At 38.0% G+C, this 16,626-nt stretch overlaps 1 protein-coding gene across 1 annotated transcript; it reads right to left on the reverse strand.

The window, feature by feature from the left end:
* Nucleotides 1-12,640: 12,640 nt before the first annotated feature.
* On the reverse strand, nt 12,641-13,674 carry LOC124845504 (NDR1/HIN1-like protein 10). Its single transcript, XM_047322605.2, has one exon. It carries the CDS (start codon nt 13,621-13,623, stop codon nt 13,000-13,002), a length of 624 nt encoding a protein of 207 aa, XP_047178561.1. The 5' UTR covers nt 13,624-13,674; the 3' UTR covers nt 12,641-12,999.
* Nucleotides 13,675-16,626: the final 2,952 nt, after the last annotated feature.

Genomic DNA, 16,626 nt, shown 5'->3' on the forward strand with positions numbered 1-16,626 from the left:
TCTGTAGGGATTTATAGGACCGAGAGACTAACTTGTTCCGCCAAGTCTTCCTTGCTCTTGGTCACCTAGAACACCTGAATCTCCTATCTTCCCTCAATCTGGGTCACTTGCTCCTTTACGACCGTTCGGTCTCGTGCTATCAACCGTTTGGTATTAGCGCGATCCGCTCGGTCTCCTTCTTGTCAGAGGGGGGAGGTACCTACAAAAGGCACTCTAATGCCCAAGTTAGGCGTGTTGTTGAAGAGCTTTGGCTCTTGATTGAATACTCTGTGAATAGTTAACATTGTTTGAGTATTTGAGAGTAGTGGAATGTGAGCAAAGCGTACCTGGCTTGTGGTCCTGACTCTTTATTTATAAGTTGTCTCATTGACCTTAAACTGACATAAGCCCAATAAAATATAAACAGACTTACCTAAAAATATGGTTGGTTGTTTGTAACCTATTTATCAATATCTTTAATTAGATAATCTTGATTTATCCTTTGATTATTTTATCTTCTACTGGACCTTTGGCCCAATAACTTAAATGATGGCCCAACTTCGGCCTATTATTGATAAAACCACTTGACCTGGTTGATTAACGCTTACTGTAGCTAGACCAATCGGCCCTGGATTCCAATCGTTCGGTCATACCGTACTGACCCGCACGACTCGAAACGCAACCCAAACTCGGACAATTCTACTGACTAACCTACTATTCTCCCTGCCATATCCAGTTTGCGCAGAATTTTAGCAAGTGGATGGTTAGTTCTCACCACTACCTGATGGCCTTGAAAGTAGGGCCTTAAACGTCGTGCGACTATTACAAAAGCTAAAACAATCTTCTCCACTTGCTTATATCTCGTCTCAGCATCTTGCAACGTCTTGTTGATGAAGTACACAAGTTTAAGCTCGGGGTCTTCTTGTTTAAAGGCTACACTAATCGTTTCTTCGGAAACCACCAAGAACAACTACAAGTCATGACTAGGATCAGGTCGTCCCATAACTGGTGGGTTGGCCAGTATACCTTTCACCTCGTTAAAGGCTTGTTCGCACTGATCATCCCAATTGGTCTCCGCACTCTTCTTCATGATTCTTACTATTGGTTTTATCCGTTCGGCCAGTTTAGGGATAAAACGAGACAATGAAGTCAAACGTCCCACCAGGCGCTGAACCTCCTCATTTCAAGTACCACTTTGCACTTGTCCGGATTCAATTCTATTCCCCTGACCGTCAGCATAAAATCTAGAATTTTTCCAGCCAGCACCCCAAATGTACACTTTACCGGATTGAGACGCATCTCATATTTGCACACTTGACCTAACACTTTTGCAAGATCCTTTACGTGATCTTCCACCAATCAGCTTTGCACAACCATGTTATCCACGTAAACTTCCATACACTGGCCAATCTGACGAAAAAAAATTGTCCATTAGTCGCTGATAAGTCACCCCTGCATTCTTCAAACTGAACGACATCACCTCATAACAATAAAGACTGTTTTATCGCTATTTTGAGGATACATGGAAATTTTATTATACCCCGAATAGACATTTAGAAAACTCAGTACTTGAAACCCTGACGCCCCGTCTACCAAAGCATCAATGCTCGATAGAGCGTAATAATCCTTGGGACAAGCCTTGTTTAAATCCGTGAAGTCCGTGCGCATTCTCCATTGCCCGTTCGACTTTTCCACCATTACAACATTTGTTAGCCAAGTAGTATATTTGACTTCGCGAATGAATTTTCCCTTCAGGAGTTTTTTCACCTCCTCATCTACGGCTAACCTCTTCTCTTCCCCTAGCCTCCTCTTCTTCTGCACCACCGGGCGAGCTTCCTTGAACAGAGCCAACTTATGTGACATGACCTTTGGGCGGATCCCTGGCATGTCGACCGCGGTCCAAGCAAACAGATCCTTGTTTTTCTTCAGCTCGACACCTATCAACCTGGCTTGTTCCTCCTTTAATTCACTTCCAATAGTTGGTCCTCCCTGCGCCCAAGACTGAAAGGTCTTGTCTCTCTCAGTGGTTCTATTAGGTCCAAGTCCGCCATGGCTACTTCCGATCGCCTGACCTTTCGCCTTAAGGATGAAGGTTCAACCTTCAGTTTTGCCATATAACACTCCCGAGCAACTTTCTGATCCGCCTGGACGGTATAAATGTTTCCATTATCAGAAGGAAACTTAAGGGTTAAGTGGGGTGTAGAAACGATTGCCCCGAAAGCATTTAGGCATGGTTTGTGTAAGACCCTTGTAAACTCAAAATTTTACCAAGTTGTAAAAATTTCAAGTTGTAGTGTAAAATAGAATGCTGTCAAAATTTGACATAGTTTACTATTTTATGTATAACTTTTTATACAATTAATATTTTGGGTTGATTCTTTTTCCATTGGAAAGTAGACTCAAAGAGCTTCGATTCGAGTACTCATACGCCTAATTCCGACTTCGGGAAGGGGTTCAACCGATCTGTCAAAGTTGTGACAGATGTGCTGTTTGAGTTACTTAAATATGGGTATAAAAAGGATATAAAGAAAAAGTGTTATATATAAACTATTTTGAACTGTTTGATGCATTTGTTGAATGTAGAAATGTTGTGTGATCCATATGAAATTGTAAAAGGATATGAGGATGAGGTTTTCATGGTTAAGTCTTGTTGAAACCATGGTTGGATATGAATTGATTATGAATTTCATGATGTATGAGATGATTATTGGATGACAATAAAAATGTTGGATCTGTGATGGATTTAAGTTTATTGATTTTTGGAGGATTGATTATCATGAATATGAGAAGAGTCATGGTTGAGAGTGAAAGGATTCATAGTGTTGGCCTGAAATACATGTGCTGAAAAGTTTAAGGTTAGGTTGTTTAATCTTGATTTTGTGATGTAAAGTGTTTGAAAAATGTAGTTTTTGATGAAAGTAGGTTTTGGAATCATATTATGTGTGGTTATGATGGAAAATCTTGGTTTTATACCACTGTAAGAAAGGGATTGCGAAAAATAGGAAGTATTGGGGTCTTGTATGCTGTCTGGACCTGTTCTGGGTAAATTACAAACTGCTAATCGATTAACATGCAGTGTTAATCGATTAACACGCACCTGCACTTTGCAGAATTTGTTTTTGATAGTTTTGGGGGTTCCGGACGTCCGTTTTGGACGTTCTCTAGGTCGTTTTGGGGGTTCTTGACCCTTCCGGAACTGTTGGTGATGGTTTCAAAGCTGTTTGAGTTACCTAAATATGAGTATTAAAAAGATATAAAGAAAATGTGTTATGTGTACACTGTTTTGAATTGTTTGATATATCTATTTGATATGGGAATGTTGAGTGATCTGTTTGAGATTGCAAATTGATATGAGAATGATGTTTGGATGGTTAAGTACTGTTGAAATCATAGTTGTATATGATTTGATTATGAGTTTCATGTTAAATGAAGAATTGAGGTTATTAATGATATGGTATTGTGATAGTCTCACTTATGCATTTGAATATATTGAATATATGCTAAGTTCATGGTTGGCGAATATGTGATGATGATATGATATGGGCGTTATGGTATGGTTGGATTGGTATTGTAAGGATTATTGTATATGGGTATTTTGGTCAGATGATGTTATTAAACGAGTGGTGGATAGTAAGCGTTGTGCGTGTTGTCCCGGGGAATCTCTTTAGGTGAGTGATGGGGGGTATACTTGCACTTGTCCGGGGAAGCTCTTGTTCAGAGTGATGGAGGGTGACATTGTGTACTTGCCCGGGGAATCTCCCTATAGAGTGATGGGAAGCAGCACTACACATTAGGGTAATGTGTAACCGCCCGGGGAATCTCTTACATTTATGTAAGAGTGATGGGGGTGACGTGGGGTACTAGTCCGGTGAAGCTCGAGATAATTAAATTGGCGTTGTGCTTGCGGGCCCGGGGAATCTCTTTAGGCGAGTGATGAGGGGTATACTTGCACTTGTCCGGGGAAGCTCTTAATTAGAGTGATGGAGGGTGACTGGTGTACTTGCTCGGGGAATCTCCCTATAGAGTGATGGGAAGCAGCACTACACATTAGGGTAATGTGTAACGGCCCGGGGAAGCTCTGAAAAGAGTGATGGGAGTGACGCTAGTACATATTTGTGTATGTATTTTGATTGATCTGTAATATTGGTGGATGTAGTCTGATTTATTTTGTAATACATGTTGGTGTATGCATTCTAATTTGATATTTTGATACATATTGGGATATGCATATGGTTGAAGCATAATTCGTACTCGGGTATATAGTTCGATCTGGTTAAGGTGTGGATGATAGCATGTTATTATGAGTATGTTATGATGTATAAGAATTGTATTTTGTTAGCTCACCCTTGCTTGTTTGTGCATGTGAATGCGATGATCGTATAATGTGTGATGTTATACGGGAGCAGATGTTATTGCAGATGTGATGGCTGATGTTTCTGAACATGCATAAAGGATGAAAGAGAGATGGGATATATGACTGGGAATGTATTTGTTTATATTCGATCCTGACTATTTAAACGTTTTATTTTCGGAATAATCGGTTTGTAATAAATATCGTACTATATTTTTCCGTTGAGGTTGAATATTAAAATTTGAATTTTTACTTATGTGTTTTACGAAAAAAAAAAAAAATTTAGTCGACGTAACACCAAATTTCGGGGTGTTACACTTGTGGTATCAGAGCAGTGATTATTTTTCGAAAATAAAATTTTGGGGACTTGGGAGTGAGAAATTCTATCATGCATTCTTGTAATTTTCTTATTTGTTTATGAAATTGATTGTGTCATTATTATGCTGTAAGGAGCACCATGTCTAGGAGAACTGAGAATGGAAACTCTCACAATGTGACTGAGAGAATCGAAGGAGTTGTTGGTGCTATCGAGAGGGTGGTTGACATCCTACACCACAATGCTACGACTGGGCCTAGAGACCAACCCGGTCTGACCCATTTTATGCGCCACAATCCCTCTAAGTTTGATGGGAGTGCCAACCCTGACGAAGCAGAGTATTGGATCCGCGAAATCGAGAAAGTCTTCGAAGCAATCTCTTGCCCAGAAGACAAGAAGGTGATTTTTGCAGCCTTTCTACTGACTGGAGAGGCTGAATACTGGTGGAGCGGGGTTAAACGACTGATGGAGACCAACGGAGAAGTTCCTACCTGGGATAGTTTCAAACTCCAATTTCTGGAGAAATATTTTCCTAGAAGCGCAAAGTTCGCAAAAGAGATTGAATTTCTGAGTTTACGCCAAAGACAGATGTCTGTACACGAGTACGTGGTGAAATTTGATCAACTTTCGAGGTACTATTCACAGCCCCTCCCAGAGGAATGGAAGTGTCAAAAGTTTGAAGAAGGCCTAAGACATGAGTTGAAGAAAGCCGTTGTACCATTGAATATTCGACATTTCTTGACTATGGTGGAAACCGCTAAGAGGGTGGAGAGGCTGGAGACAGATCCAGAGAGGATTATTAGACCTCATAGAGGAAGCTCATCCGGGACTAAATTTCAGAAGAAGCCCTATAATCGACCACATAGGCCGCAACAAGGACCAATGAAGTGTTTTAATTGTGGAGGAGCGCATTTCAAGCGTGATTGTCCTCAGCTCAGGGGAACAAAACCATTTGTCAGGAGATGCTTCATTTGCAATGAATCGGGACATTATGCCAACATGTGTCCCAACAGGATGACGAATGGTGGACCGAAGCCACAAGTCTTAACAGGAGCGAAGCCTCAAGCTACAGGGAGAGTGTTTGCTATGACCGGAGAAGAGGCTACTCAGTCAGGTAACCTTATCTTAGACACTTGCATGATACTTGGAAAGTGTGTAAATGTTCTGTTTGATTCAGGAGCTACGCACTCCTTTGTATCCTTGTCTTGTTTGGAAAAACTTGGTTTGCCAGTAAGTGATCTAGGATGTGAGCTAGTAGTTTCGACACCAGCATCTGGACATATAACAACTAGTTCAGTCTGTGTCGGATGTCCGATCTTCGTAGCAGGGCGCAAGTTTAAAGTAAACTTGATTTCCTTGCCTCTTCAAGGTCTGGATGTTATTCTAGGCATGGATTGGTTGACTGCAAATCACATTCTTCTCGACTGTGGACGACAACAGTTGATGTTTCCGGACTCTGACGATTTTAAGTTGATCACAACTAAGGAAGCCTTAAAGGAGGTCAGTAATGGAGCCACATGTTTTGTAGTGATGGCTCAAGAGAAGAAGAAGAGTTCTGGAGAAAAAGCAATGAGAATCCCAGTGGTGGAGGAGTTTATGGATGTCTTTCCGGATGAAATTCCAGGATTACCACCAAGCAGAGAAGTAGAGTTCTCCATTGATCTAGTCCCAGGAGCTGGACCAGTGTCTGTGGCCCCGTACAGGATGGCTCCGGTAGAATTGGTCGAACTAAAGAAGCAGATTGAAGAGTTGTTAGAAAAGAAATTCATCAGACCAAGTGTTTCACCTTGGGGGGCACCAGTACTATTAGTGAAGAAGAAAGATGGAAGTTCGAGGTTATGCATTGACTACCGGCAGTTAAACAAGCTGACGATCAAGAACAAGTATCCATTACCGAGGATTGAAGACTTGTTGGATCAATTGCGTGGAGCTAGCGTGTTCTCAAAGATCGACTTAAGGTCTGGGTACCATCAAATCCTAGTGAAGCCTGAAGACATACAGAAGACAGCCTTTCGGTCACGTTACGGTCACTACGAGTTTGTGGTGATGCCGTTCGGAGTGACCAATGCTCCTGCAATATTTATGGATTACATGAATCGAATCTTCCGGCCTTGGTTAGATAAGTTTGTTGTTGTGTTCATAGACGACATTCTCATTTATTCTAAGGATCAGGAAGAGCATGCTAAACATTTGAGGACAGTGTTAGAAACACTCAGGGAGCACCAGTTGTTCGGGAAATTATCCAAGTGCGAGTTTTGGTTGGGTGAGGTACAGTTTCTAGGTCATGTGATTTCTGCCCAAGGAATTTCTGTGGATCCAACCAAAGTAGAAGCAGTGTTGAAGTGGGAACGTCCAAAAACAGTATCCGAAGTGAGGAGCTTTGTTGGCCTGGCCGGGTACTACAGGAGATTTGTCAAAGATTTCTCAAGGATAGTAGGTCCACTGACGCAGTTGACTCGGAAGGACCAACCATTCTCTTGGACAGACAAGTGTGAAGCAAGCTTTGAAGAGATGAAGAGAAGGCTGACAAGTGCTCCAGTGCTAATGATCCCAGATACTTCGAAGGTTTTTGAAGTGTTTTGTGACGCTTCACACCAAGGACTCGGATGTGTGTTAATGCAAGAAAAGAGACCAGTGGCCTACGCATCGAGGCAATTGAAGGTACATGAAAGGAATTACCCAACACACGATCTCGAGTTAGCCGCTGTTGTTTTCGCTCTGAAGGCTTGGAGACATTATCTTTATGGATCACGTTTTCAGGTCTTTAGTGATCATAAGAGCTTGAAGTATCTTTTCGATCAGAAGGAGTTAAATATGAGGCAGAGAAGATGGATGGAATACTTGAAGGACTTTGACTTTGACTTACAGTACCATCCAGGAAAGGCAAATGTTGTTGCAGATGCTTTGAGCAGGAAGCGGATACAAATGTCAGCTATGATGGTTAAGGAACTAGAGCTAATTGAAAAGTTTAGAGATATGAACTTGGGTTTACAGTTGAACCAAGATCATATTTGGTGTAGTCATTTAAGGATCACAAGTGACTTCTTGGAGAAGATTAAAGCAGAGCAAAAAGAAGACGCAAACTTACAACAGACGGTGGAGTTGTTAGGGACAGAGCAGGCTAAGGACTTTAGTCTAGGAGCTGACGGAGTTTTGCGGTTTAGAAACAGGGTGTGTGTTCCAGCAAAGTTGGAATTGATAAGAAAGATTCTGGAAGAAGGACATAAGAGTCGTCTTAGCATACATCCTGGTATGACTAAGATGTACAAGGACATGAAGGATTCTTTTTGGTGGACTGGAATGAAAAAGGATGTGGCGGAATTTGTCTCCTCTTGTCTAACTTGTCAGAAGGCTAAGATTGAGCATCAAAGACCAGGAGGAATGCTGCAACAGTTAGAAATTCCCCAATGGAAGTGGGATGACATATCAATGGACTTTGTGACTCATTTACCAAGGTCCCCGAGAGGTCATGACTCTATATGGGTGATTGTGGACAGGTTGACAAAGTGTGCTCATTTCTTACCCATCAACCAGAAGATGTCATTGGATAAGCTAGCAGAACTTTACATTAAGGAGATAATAAGGTTGCATGGAGTACCCAAGAGCATTATTTCAGATCGTGATCCAAGATTTACGTCAAGATTTTGGAAGAAGATGCAAGAATCTTTGGGTACAGAGTTAAGGATGAGTTCAGCTTATCATCCCCAAACGGATGGACAGTCTGAAAGGACTATACAATCCTTGGAAGATTTGCTGAGAGCATGTGTACTGGATCACTTAGGAAGTTGGAGTGAGGTGTTACCTTTGGTGGAGTTCACGTACAACAATAGCTTTCACGCGAGCATTGGAATGGCACCGTATGAAGCTCTCTATGGGAGGAGGTGTAGGACGCCTTTGTGCTGGTTCCAAGATGGGGAAGTAATATCGGTGGGTCCAGAGTTGTTACAGAAGACAACCGAGAAGGTTAAGCTGATACAAGGAAGGATGCGTGCAACACAGAGTAGGCAGAAGTCTTATGCAGACAAACGACGGAGACCTCTTGAGTTCGAGGTGGGAGATCATGTTTTTCTGCGAGTCTCTCAGATGACAGGAGTTGGAAGAGCCATCAAGTCAAGGAAGTTATCTCCGAAGTTTCTTGGACCATTTCAGATTATCAAAAGGATAGGACCAGTAGCATATGAAATTGCACTACCTCCTCAATTGGAAAATTTACACAATGTGTTTCACGTTTCTCAGTTGAGGAAGTATGTGTCAAACCCTGATCATGTGCTCGAATTGGATGATGTCCAAATCAGAGAAGATTTGTCATTTGATACAAAACCTGTGCGAATACTGGATGTTCAGTCAAAGCAGTTGAGAGGGAAGGATATTCGTACAGTGAAAGTGTTGTGGAATGAGAAGACTGAGGAAATGACTTGGGAATTGGAAGAGGAAATGAAAAATCTTTATCCTCATCTTTTTGGTTAACAAGTACAATTTTCGAGGACGAAAATTTTTAAAGGAGGGGAGAATGTAAGACCCTTGTAAACTCAAAATTTTACCAAGTTGTAAAAATTTCAAGTTGTAGTGTAAAATAGAATGTTGTCAAAATTTGACATAGTTTACTATTTTATGTATAACTTTTTATACAATTAATATTTTGGGTTGATTCTTTTTCCATTGGAAAGTAGACTCAAAGAGCTTCGATTCGAGTACTCATACGCCTAATTCCGACTTCGGGAAGGGGTTCAACCGATCTGTCAAAGTTGTGACAGATGTGCTGTTTGAGTTACTTAAATATGGGTATAAAAAGGATATAAAGAAAAAGTGTTATATATAAACTATTTTGAACTGTTTGATGCATTTGTTGAATGTAGAAATGTTGTGTGATCCATATGAAATTGTAAAAGGATATGAGGATGAGGTTTTCATGGTTAAGTCTTGTTGAAACCATGGTTGGATATGAATTGATTATGAATTTCATGATGTATGAGATGATTATTGGATGACAATAAAAATGTTGGATCTGTGATGGATTTAAGTTTATTGATTTTTGGAGGATTGATTATCATGAATATGAGAAGAGTCATGGTTGAGAGTGAAAGGATTCATAGTGTTGGCCTGAAATACATGTGCTGAAAAGTTTAAGGTTAGGTTGTTTAATCTTGATTTTGTGATGTAAAGTGTTTGAAAAATGTAGTTTTTGATGAAAGTAGGTTTTGGAATCATATTATGTGTGGTTATGATGGAAAATCTTGGTTTTATACCACTGTAAGAAAGGGATTGCGAAAAATAGGAAGTATTGGGGTCTTGTATGCTGTCTGGACCTGTTCTGGGTAAATTACAAACTGCTAATCGATTAACATGCAGTGTTAATCGATTAACACGCACCTGCACTTTGCAGAATTTGTTTTTGATAGTTTTGGGGGTTCCGGACGTCCGTTTTGGACGTTCTCTAGGTCGTTTTGGGGGTTCTTGACCCTTCCGGAACTGTTGGTGATGGTTTCAAAGCTGTTTGAGTTACCTAAATATGAGTATTAAAAAGATATAAAGAAAATGTGTTATGTGTACACTGTTTTGAATTGTTTGATATATCTATTTGATATGGGAATGTTGGGTGATCTGTTTGAGATTGCAAATTGATATGAGAATGATGTTTGGATGGTTAAGTACTGTTGAAATCATAGTTGTATATGATTTGATTATGAGTTTCATGTTAAATGAAGAATTGAGGTTATTAATGATATGGTATTGTGATAGTCTCACTTATGCATTTGAATATATTGAATATATGCTAAGTTCATGGTTGGCGAATATGTGATGATGATATGATATGGGCGTTATGGTATGGTTGGATTGGTATTGTAAGGATTATTGTATATGGGTATTTTGGTCAGATGATGTTATTAAACGAGTGGTGGATAGTAAGCGTTGTGCGTGTTGTCCCGGGGAATCTCTTTAGGTGAGTGATGGGGGGTATACTTGCACTTGTCCGGGGAAGCTCTTGTTCAGAGTGATGGAGGGTGACATTGTGTACTTGCCCGGGGAATCTCCCTATAGAGTGATGGGAAGCAGCACTACACATTGGGGTAATGTGTAACCGCCCGGGGAATCTCTTACATTTATGTAAGAGTGATGGGGGTGACGTGGGGTACTAGTCCGGTGAAGCTCGAGATAATTAAATTGGCGTTGTGCTTGCGGGCCCGGGGAATCTCTTTAGGCGAGTGATGAGGGGTATACTTGCACTTGTCCGGGGAAGCTCTTAATTAGAGTGATGGAGGGTGACTGGTGTACTTGCTCGGGGAATCTCCCTATAGAGTGATGGGAAGCAGCACTACACATTAGGGTAATGTGTAACGGCCCGGGGAAGCTCTGAAAAGAGTGATGGGAGTGACGCTAGTACATATTTGTGTATGTATTTTGATTGATCTGTAATATTGGTGGATGTAGTCTGATTTATTTTGTAATACATGTTGGTGTATGCATTCTAATTTGATATTTTGATACATATTGGGATATGCATATGGTTGAAGCATAATTCGTACTCGGGTATATAGTTCGATCTGGTTAAGGTGTGGATGATAGCATGTTATTATGAGTATGTTATGATGTATAAGAATTGTATTTTGTTAGCTCACCCTTGCTTGTTTGTGCATGTGAATGCGATGATCGTATAATGTGTGATGTTATACGGGAGCAGATGTTATTGCAGATGTGATGGCTGATGTTTCTGAACATGCATAAAGGATGAAAGAGAGATGGGATATATGACTGGGAATGTATTTGTTTATATTCGATCCTGACTATTTAAACGTTTTATTTTCGGAATAATCGGTTTGTAATAAATATCGTACTATATTTTTCCGTTGAGGTTGAATATTAAAATTTGAATTTTTACTTATGTGTTTTACGAAAAAAAAAAAATTTAGTCGACGTAACACCAAATTTCGGGGTGTTACAGTTTGCCTATAAGTACATTGTAAGGAGTACTAGCCTCCACCAACAAAAATCTGGTCCTCAACTCCTTAGTACTCCACTCGGTTCCTAGGCACGTTCTCAAGTCCACGTACCCTCTTGTATCCACCATTTCTCCTACAAATCCCACAATCTGCTCGTTATAAGGTACTATCAAGTCTTTTGATAAATCCATTTGTTGAAACATCTTCTAGTACAGTATATTAACTGAACTTCCCTGGTCAATCAAAACTTTTTCAACGTTGTACCGAGCGATAACAGCGGTGATTACCATAGGATCGTTTTGCTCGGGATCGGGAGCATGGAAATCTTCATCAGTAAACGTGATTGATGGCATTGAGTGTTTCCTCACATCTACCCTATGAACGTTTTCTAACTCCCTCAAGCTCCTTTTTCTTGCCGAGGCCGACGACCCTCCTCCAGCAAATTCTCAAGAAATTGTTAATCATGTCGCGCAGCGGTCAGTCATGACTCTGGCTTCTGCTACGTCTGTGACCCGAACGCCGATCATTCCTCTGATCGATTTGTTCAGATCTTCCTCTCTTAGGTGGACGCTCGTACCAATTCTTCCACCTTGTCCCTCAACACCGTGCATTCGTGTGTCCTAAATTTTGATGGTAGGTTCAATGCTTAGGCACCTGAATATAGATAAAATAGATATAAAAAAAAATGCCTATTAGAATCTCTTAGTGTTCATATTAATTAGCATCACCTGTGGGTGTTTCAGTTCAGAGTTGAAACTAGAATAAAATTGAGTACACTTTTTTATATGACAGAGAATATTTTGAGATAAGGACTTGTGATTAACTTTTAAAATAATTAAGAATTTCAGAGCTCTTATTGTAAAATTATATATATGAGGTGGATCGCGATTATTGTCAAAAACAGAAATAATTAATATTTAAATATAAAATTCAAATACAATCAGATGTAAAATATTATAAAATATAGTTCAATTAGTGCATAGCAAGAGACACCTATTGGTTCCAATGTGAATACATTAATTATTCCACTTTTGACATTTCAAACACAATATACAACATGTCCTTATCAGATGTTCTAACTTCCAAAACCATTCATTAATGTCGTACAGATCTTTAATCTTAAGGAACATGTCAACTTAATTCTAATTTCCATTAAGCCAGGGAAGACAATGCTCAAGTTATATAAATAAACATAGTGATCAAGCACAGACTAGGAAGTACTAGATCAACAGAATATTACATATGCAAATCAAAGTGGTACATCAGAAGAAAAATTTTCTTTATTTTGGTACACATGACAGTATTTTTCTTTGTATACATAGATATATCTTGGTAACATTTAATTTACAAATCTCTGCAGATTTGTGAATGGAAAAACTGTGTATGTAAAACTAAGTTTTCATACGAGGTTTCTTCTATGCATCAGCATCACGATCAGAAAAGAAATAGGCACTGCTGCATCTGGTGACAGAAAAAGGAGATGCTGATTTGCCATTAGAAATCAAAGGAACTCTTAAGCGACGACACTGAACAATGGGTGGATTGAAACGAGAACTCTTGAACCTTGCATACTTGGCTCTGATATTAAGATCAAAATCCACAGCTAAGTCCTTGTGAATCCCAGCATTTGTCTCCTCTTTATACTCACCAAGTTGTTTAGCTTTGAGCTTAATCACCCTCTGCCCTACAAACACTGCTTGAAGGAAGGTGGTGTTCTTGTGGCCTTGGTCAAAGGGTGTTAAGCTCACCCAACCAAAAGCATTATCTTTGTACCAAGCTATTGCTGTGATCTTCCTATAGTACACTATGATGTTGTTGTTGGGATTTCTCACTGTGACATTGACCTTGAAGTTGTAATACAAGGTGTTGTTGCTTGTGGTGAGGTTGAACTGTGTTAGAGAGGCATCGGTTACGTGGAACTTGACACTTGAAGGAGATATGATTATCCAGAAGAGGAAAAAGGAAAACATGAACATGAACATAAGGGTGTAAAGTGTGAGGAAGATGTAGCAGAAGCCGCAGCGTGGTTTGAAACACATGATGATTGATTATTAGGTGTAAGTGGTTGATGAACATAAGCGTATTTGTAGCAGTTGCCATTGATGGCCTGTTTCTTTATCTTATTCTTGGAGATTTCCTTGCAAAATACAAGTGCACAGACAGGCATTGACTTTTGTAGCTGAATAAACAAAAAACTGTTTCTTTCATTACCTTCACACATGTTTTTCTGAATCTTTACATTCCAAATTTAATATCATTTTTTTTTCAATAAATTTTGAAATTCATTGAAAATTTTTTTTAATGAATTTTGAAATTTGTTGAAAGATCTTTTTAATAAATTTTAAAATTTGTTTGAAAATAATTCAAATTCGTAAAATATAATTTTTTTAAAAATATAAAAGATAATTTTAAAATTTAATAAAATGTGAAAAGAAAAAGAAAAATGTGGAGAAGTAGAAGGAGAAACAATCCTAAAGAAAAAATTTTCTTCAATTGTTTGGTTAACAAATACATGGAGAGATGAAAGTACAAAATATTTTATGTAAGAAAACAGAAGGGTTTTTTTATTATTTAATAGGTCATATATATATATATATATATATATATATATATATATATATATATATATACCATCTAGTTTTAGGAATATATGTTGTAATTTTGCAGATCCATTTTCTACTCTGGTTTGTGATTAAAAATTGGAGATTAATTTAACATTTTAGTTTTTGGTCACAAATACTTAGTTATTTGTGCTATATTTAAGATTCAGAGTTTGTGGTTATTGGTTTTTTTATTACGAGCAATAGTTCCAAAATTTCATTAGCAAAAATTTGACATGTATCCCATCTAAGTCAATAAATGTTATAGCTAGGCCTTGTAGAAATTCCTGATATATAATAGATAAAAAGGTTTAATATGGAGGTAGGTATGAATAAGTGAAACCAAATATTCGTTCTAGCTTCCAAAATAAATATTTCTTAATAATAACTCAAAATAATTTAATTAATAAAATAGAAAAATAAACTTTGAAATACAATTGAATTTTTTTTTAATAAACATATGTATAATGGATTATTATGTTAGAATAAATTCATTTGAAAAAACATAAAAAAATGTGTAAATGGGTCAATATTTTTTTGCGTAGAACGCGTTTAGTATAAAACCCTACACAAATTAAGTATTCCATCTTTGACATTTTAAGCTCGACCATGTCCACATCAAATGTTCCAACTGCATTGAAAATCATTCATTAACATTATACAAAACTTTAGAAGAAGATAAAGATTAATATATTGGTCATATATTTAATTTGTGCCCCCAAGTGAAATCCATGTCAATTTCTATGCAAATGGGGTCTGTGTGATGCATAAGTGTTGCATAACACGTGTATGAATGCACTGATACAAAGAAAATGTTAAATGAATTTGTTAATATACTGATTATATTTTATAATAATACATATTAGACGAGTGTGTTTATATTATTAATATAAGTATAACAAAAAAAACATTAGACAAGTAATTTTATATATTAATCAAACAAGTTAAAAAGTACTAAAGTTATCTATACACAAATCATATTAGTTTGTTAATATATTAAATGAGTTTGTCCATTCACTGGTTAGACAAATCTTGTAATAAAAATTAAACGAGTTCGAAGATACATTGATTAGATGACTTTTTCCATACATCGATTAAAAAAGTCTAGTTACAAACACTGGAAAAACCTTTGTCTATACACTCATTAAACGAATTTATTAATACACATTAGATGAGTTTGTTCACTCATGAATTAGATGAGTCTTACAATACACACTACACAAGTATGAACATACACAAATTAGACAAATATAGCAATACATGTTATACGAGTGTGTCTATAAACTGATTAAACAGTCCAACAATACATATTAACGGAAGAGTCTAACAATACATATTAAATGAGTTTTTTATGCATTGATTTGACAAGCTACTAATACGCGTCAAACAATGGGATCAGTTTATGATTTTGAAAGAGTTCATCGTAAGTTTTATGTTGTTGATCATGTGTGTTATGATCTTAGGAAGCCTATCACTGACACTGTTGCTATTATTGATTTAACTGATATTTCTTCTCATTTTAATATTCTTGCTTCAGCATTTGTCATTGAAAGTTTATGTTGCAGATTTGGATTTTAGTTCTAATACTGCTAATATTAATGTGATGCTGATTTCATTTTTGAAGTTTATCATATTGGAGCAGATACTCTTATTGTTTATGATTTTAATAGTGTTCCTAGAGCAGTTTTCACTAGCCTTAGTGTTGATGCTGATAATTCTGCTTTTTCTCTTCAATACATATAGGCACCACTTATACTAGATTAAGTGTTGTTGCTGCTACAGCAAAGCGCAATGAAGAATCAACTAAACGCATGGGCAGATTGGCCAGAGTGGCTGAGCATAAGGAAGCAAAGCTTCAAGTCAACTTCAAATATTTATTTGTAGTAGTAGTAGATATTTGATACTTTCTTTAGCTTGTGTAATTAAGGATAATAAATATAGAATAATAAATAGGATTATAGGAAATAGATTGTACTATATCAAAATAAACAAATCTAAATTTTGATTCGTGTTCAGTTTGAGTTTGGCTATTGTTTCAGTTATTTGGGAGCTAAGTTACCAAATGCCTCCACAATGTCTTCTTGTCTTCTTACATTTCGGTCTCGTTCCAAATTTCGTTGTCCACTCTTGTCGTCCTGGAGAACCTGTCAAAGATTCTCCGATGCCAAAGTCAGTACGGAAACTGTTGGCGATTTGATGAAACAATAATGAATGCGTAGTAAATGCAACCTATCTACCACTTACCTCTAACCTGTATTTGTTGTGGGATTGGGATTAGTGAAAAATTAATCACGGCCCAATTCCAGCCCAATAGCTCTAATCCTTATTTACCTTAATCTCCGTCTTAACGACCTGGTTTGGCAACCGGCCGGTCTTGATCCGCCACCCGTACAGTAAACCAGCACTACTCACAAGAGTGGAGGAACTGACGGTCGAGTTACA

This window comes from Vigna umbellata, chromosome 4, assembly GCF_029865625.1.
Source record: "Vigna umbellata cultivar VRB3 chromosome 4, Vumbellata_1.0, whole genome shotgun sequence".
In the NCBI taxonomy this organism is placed as follows: domain Eukaryota; kingdom Viridiplantae; phylum Streptophyta; class Magnoliopsida; order Fabales; family Fabaceae; genus Vigna; species Vigna umbellata.

Bases quoted from the DNA above. Each gene is read 5' to 3' on its own strand.
- LOC124845504 (XM_047322605.2), bottom strand. From the start codon at position 13,623: ATGTGTTTCAAACCACGCTGCGGCTTCTGCTACATCTTCCTCACACTT.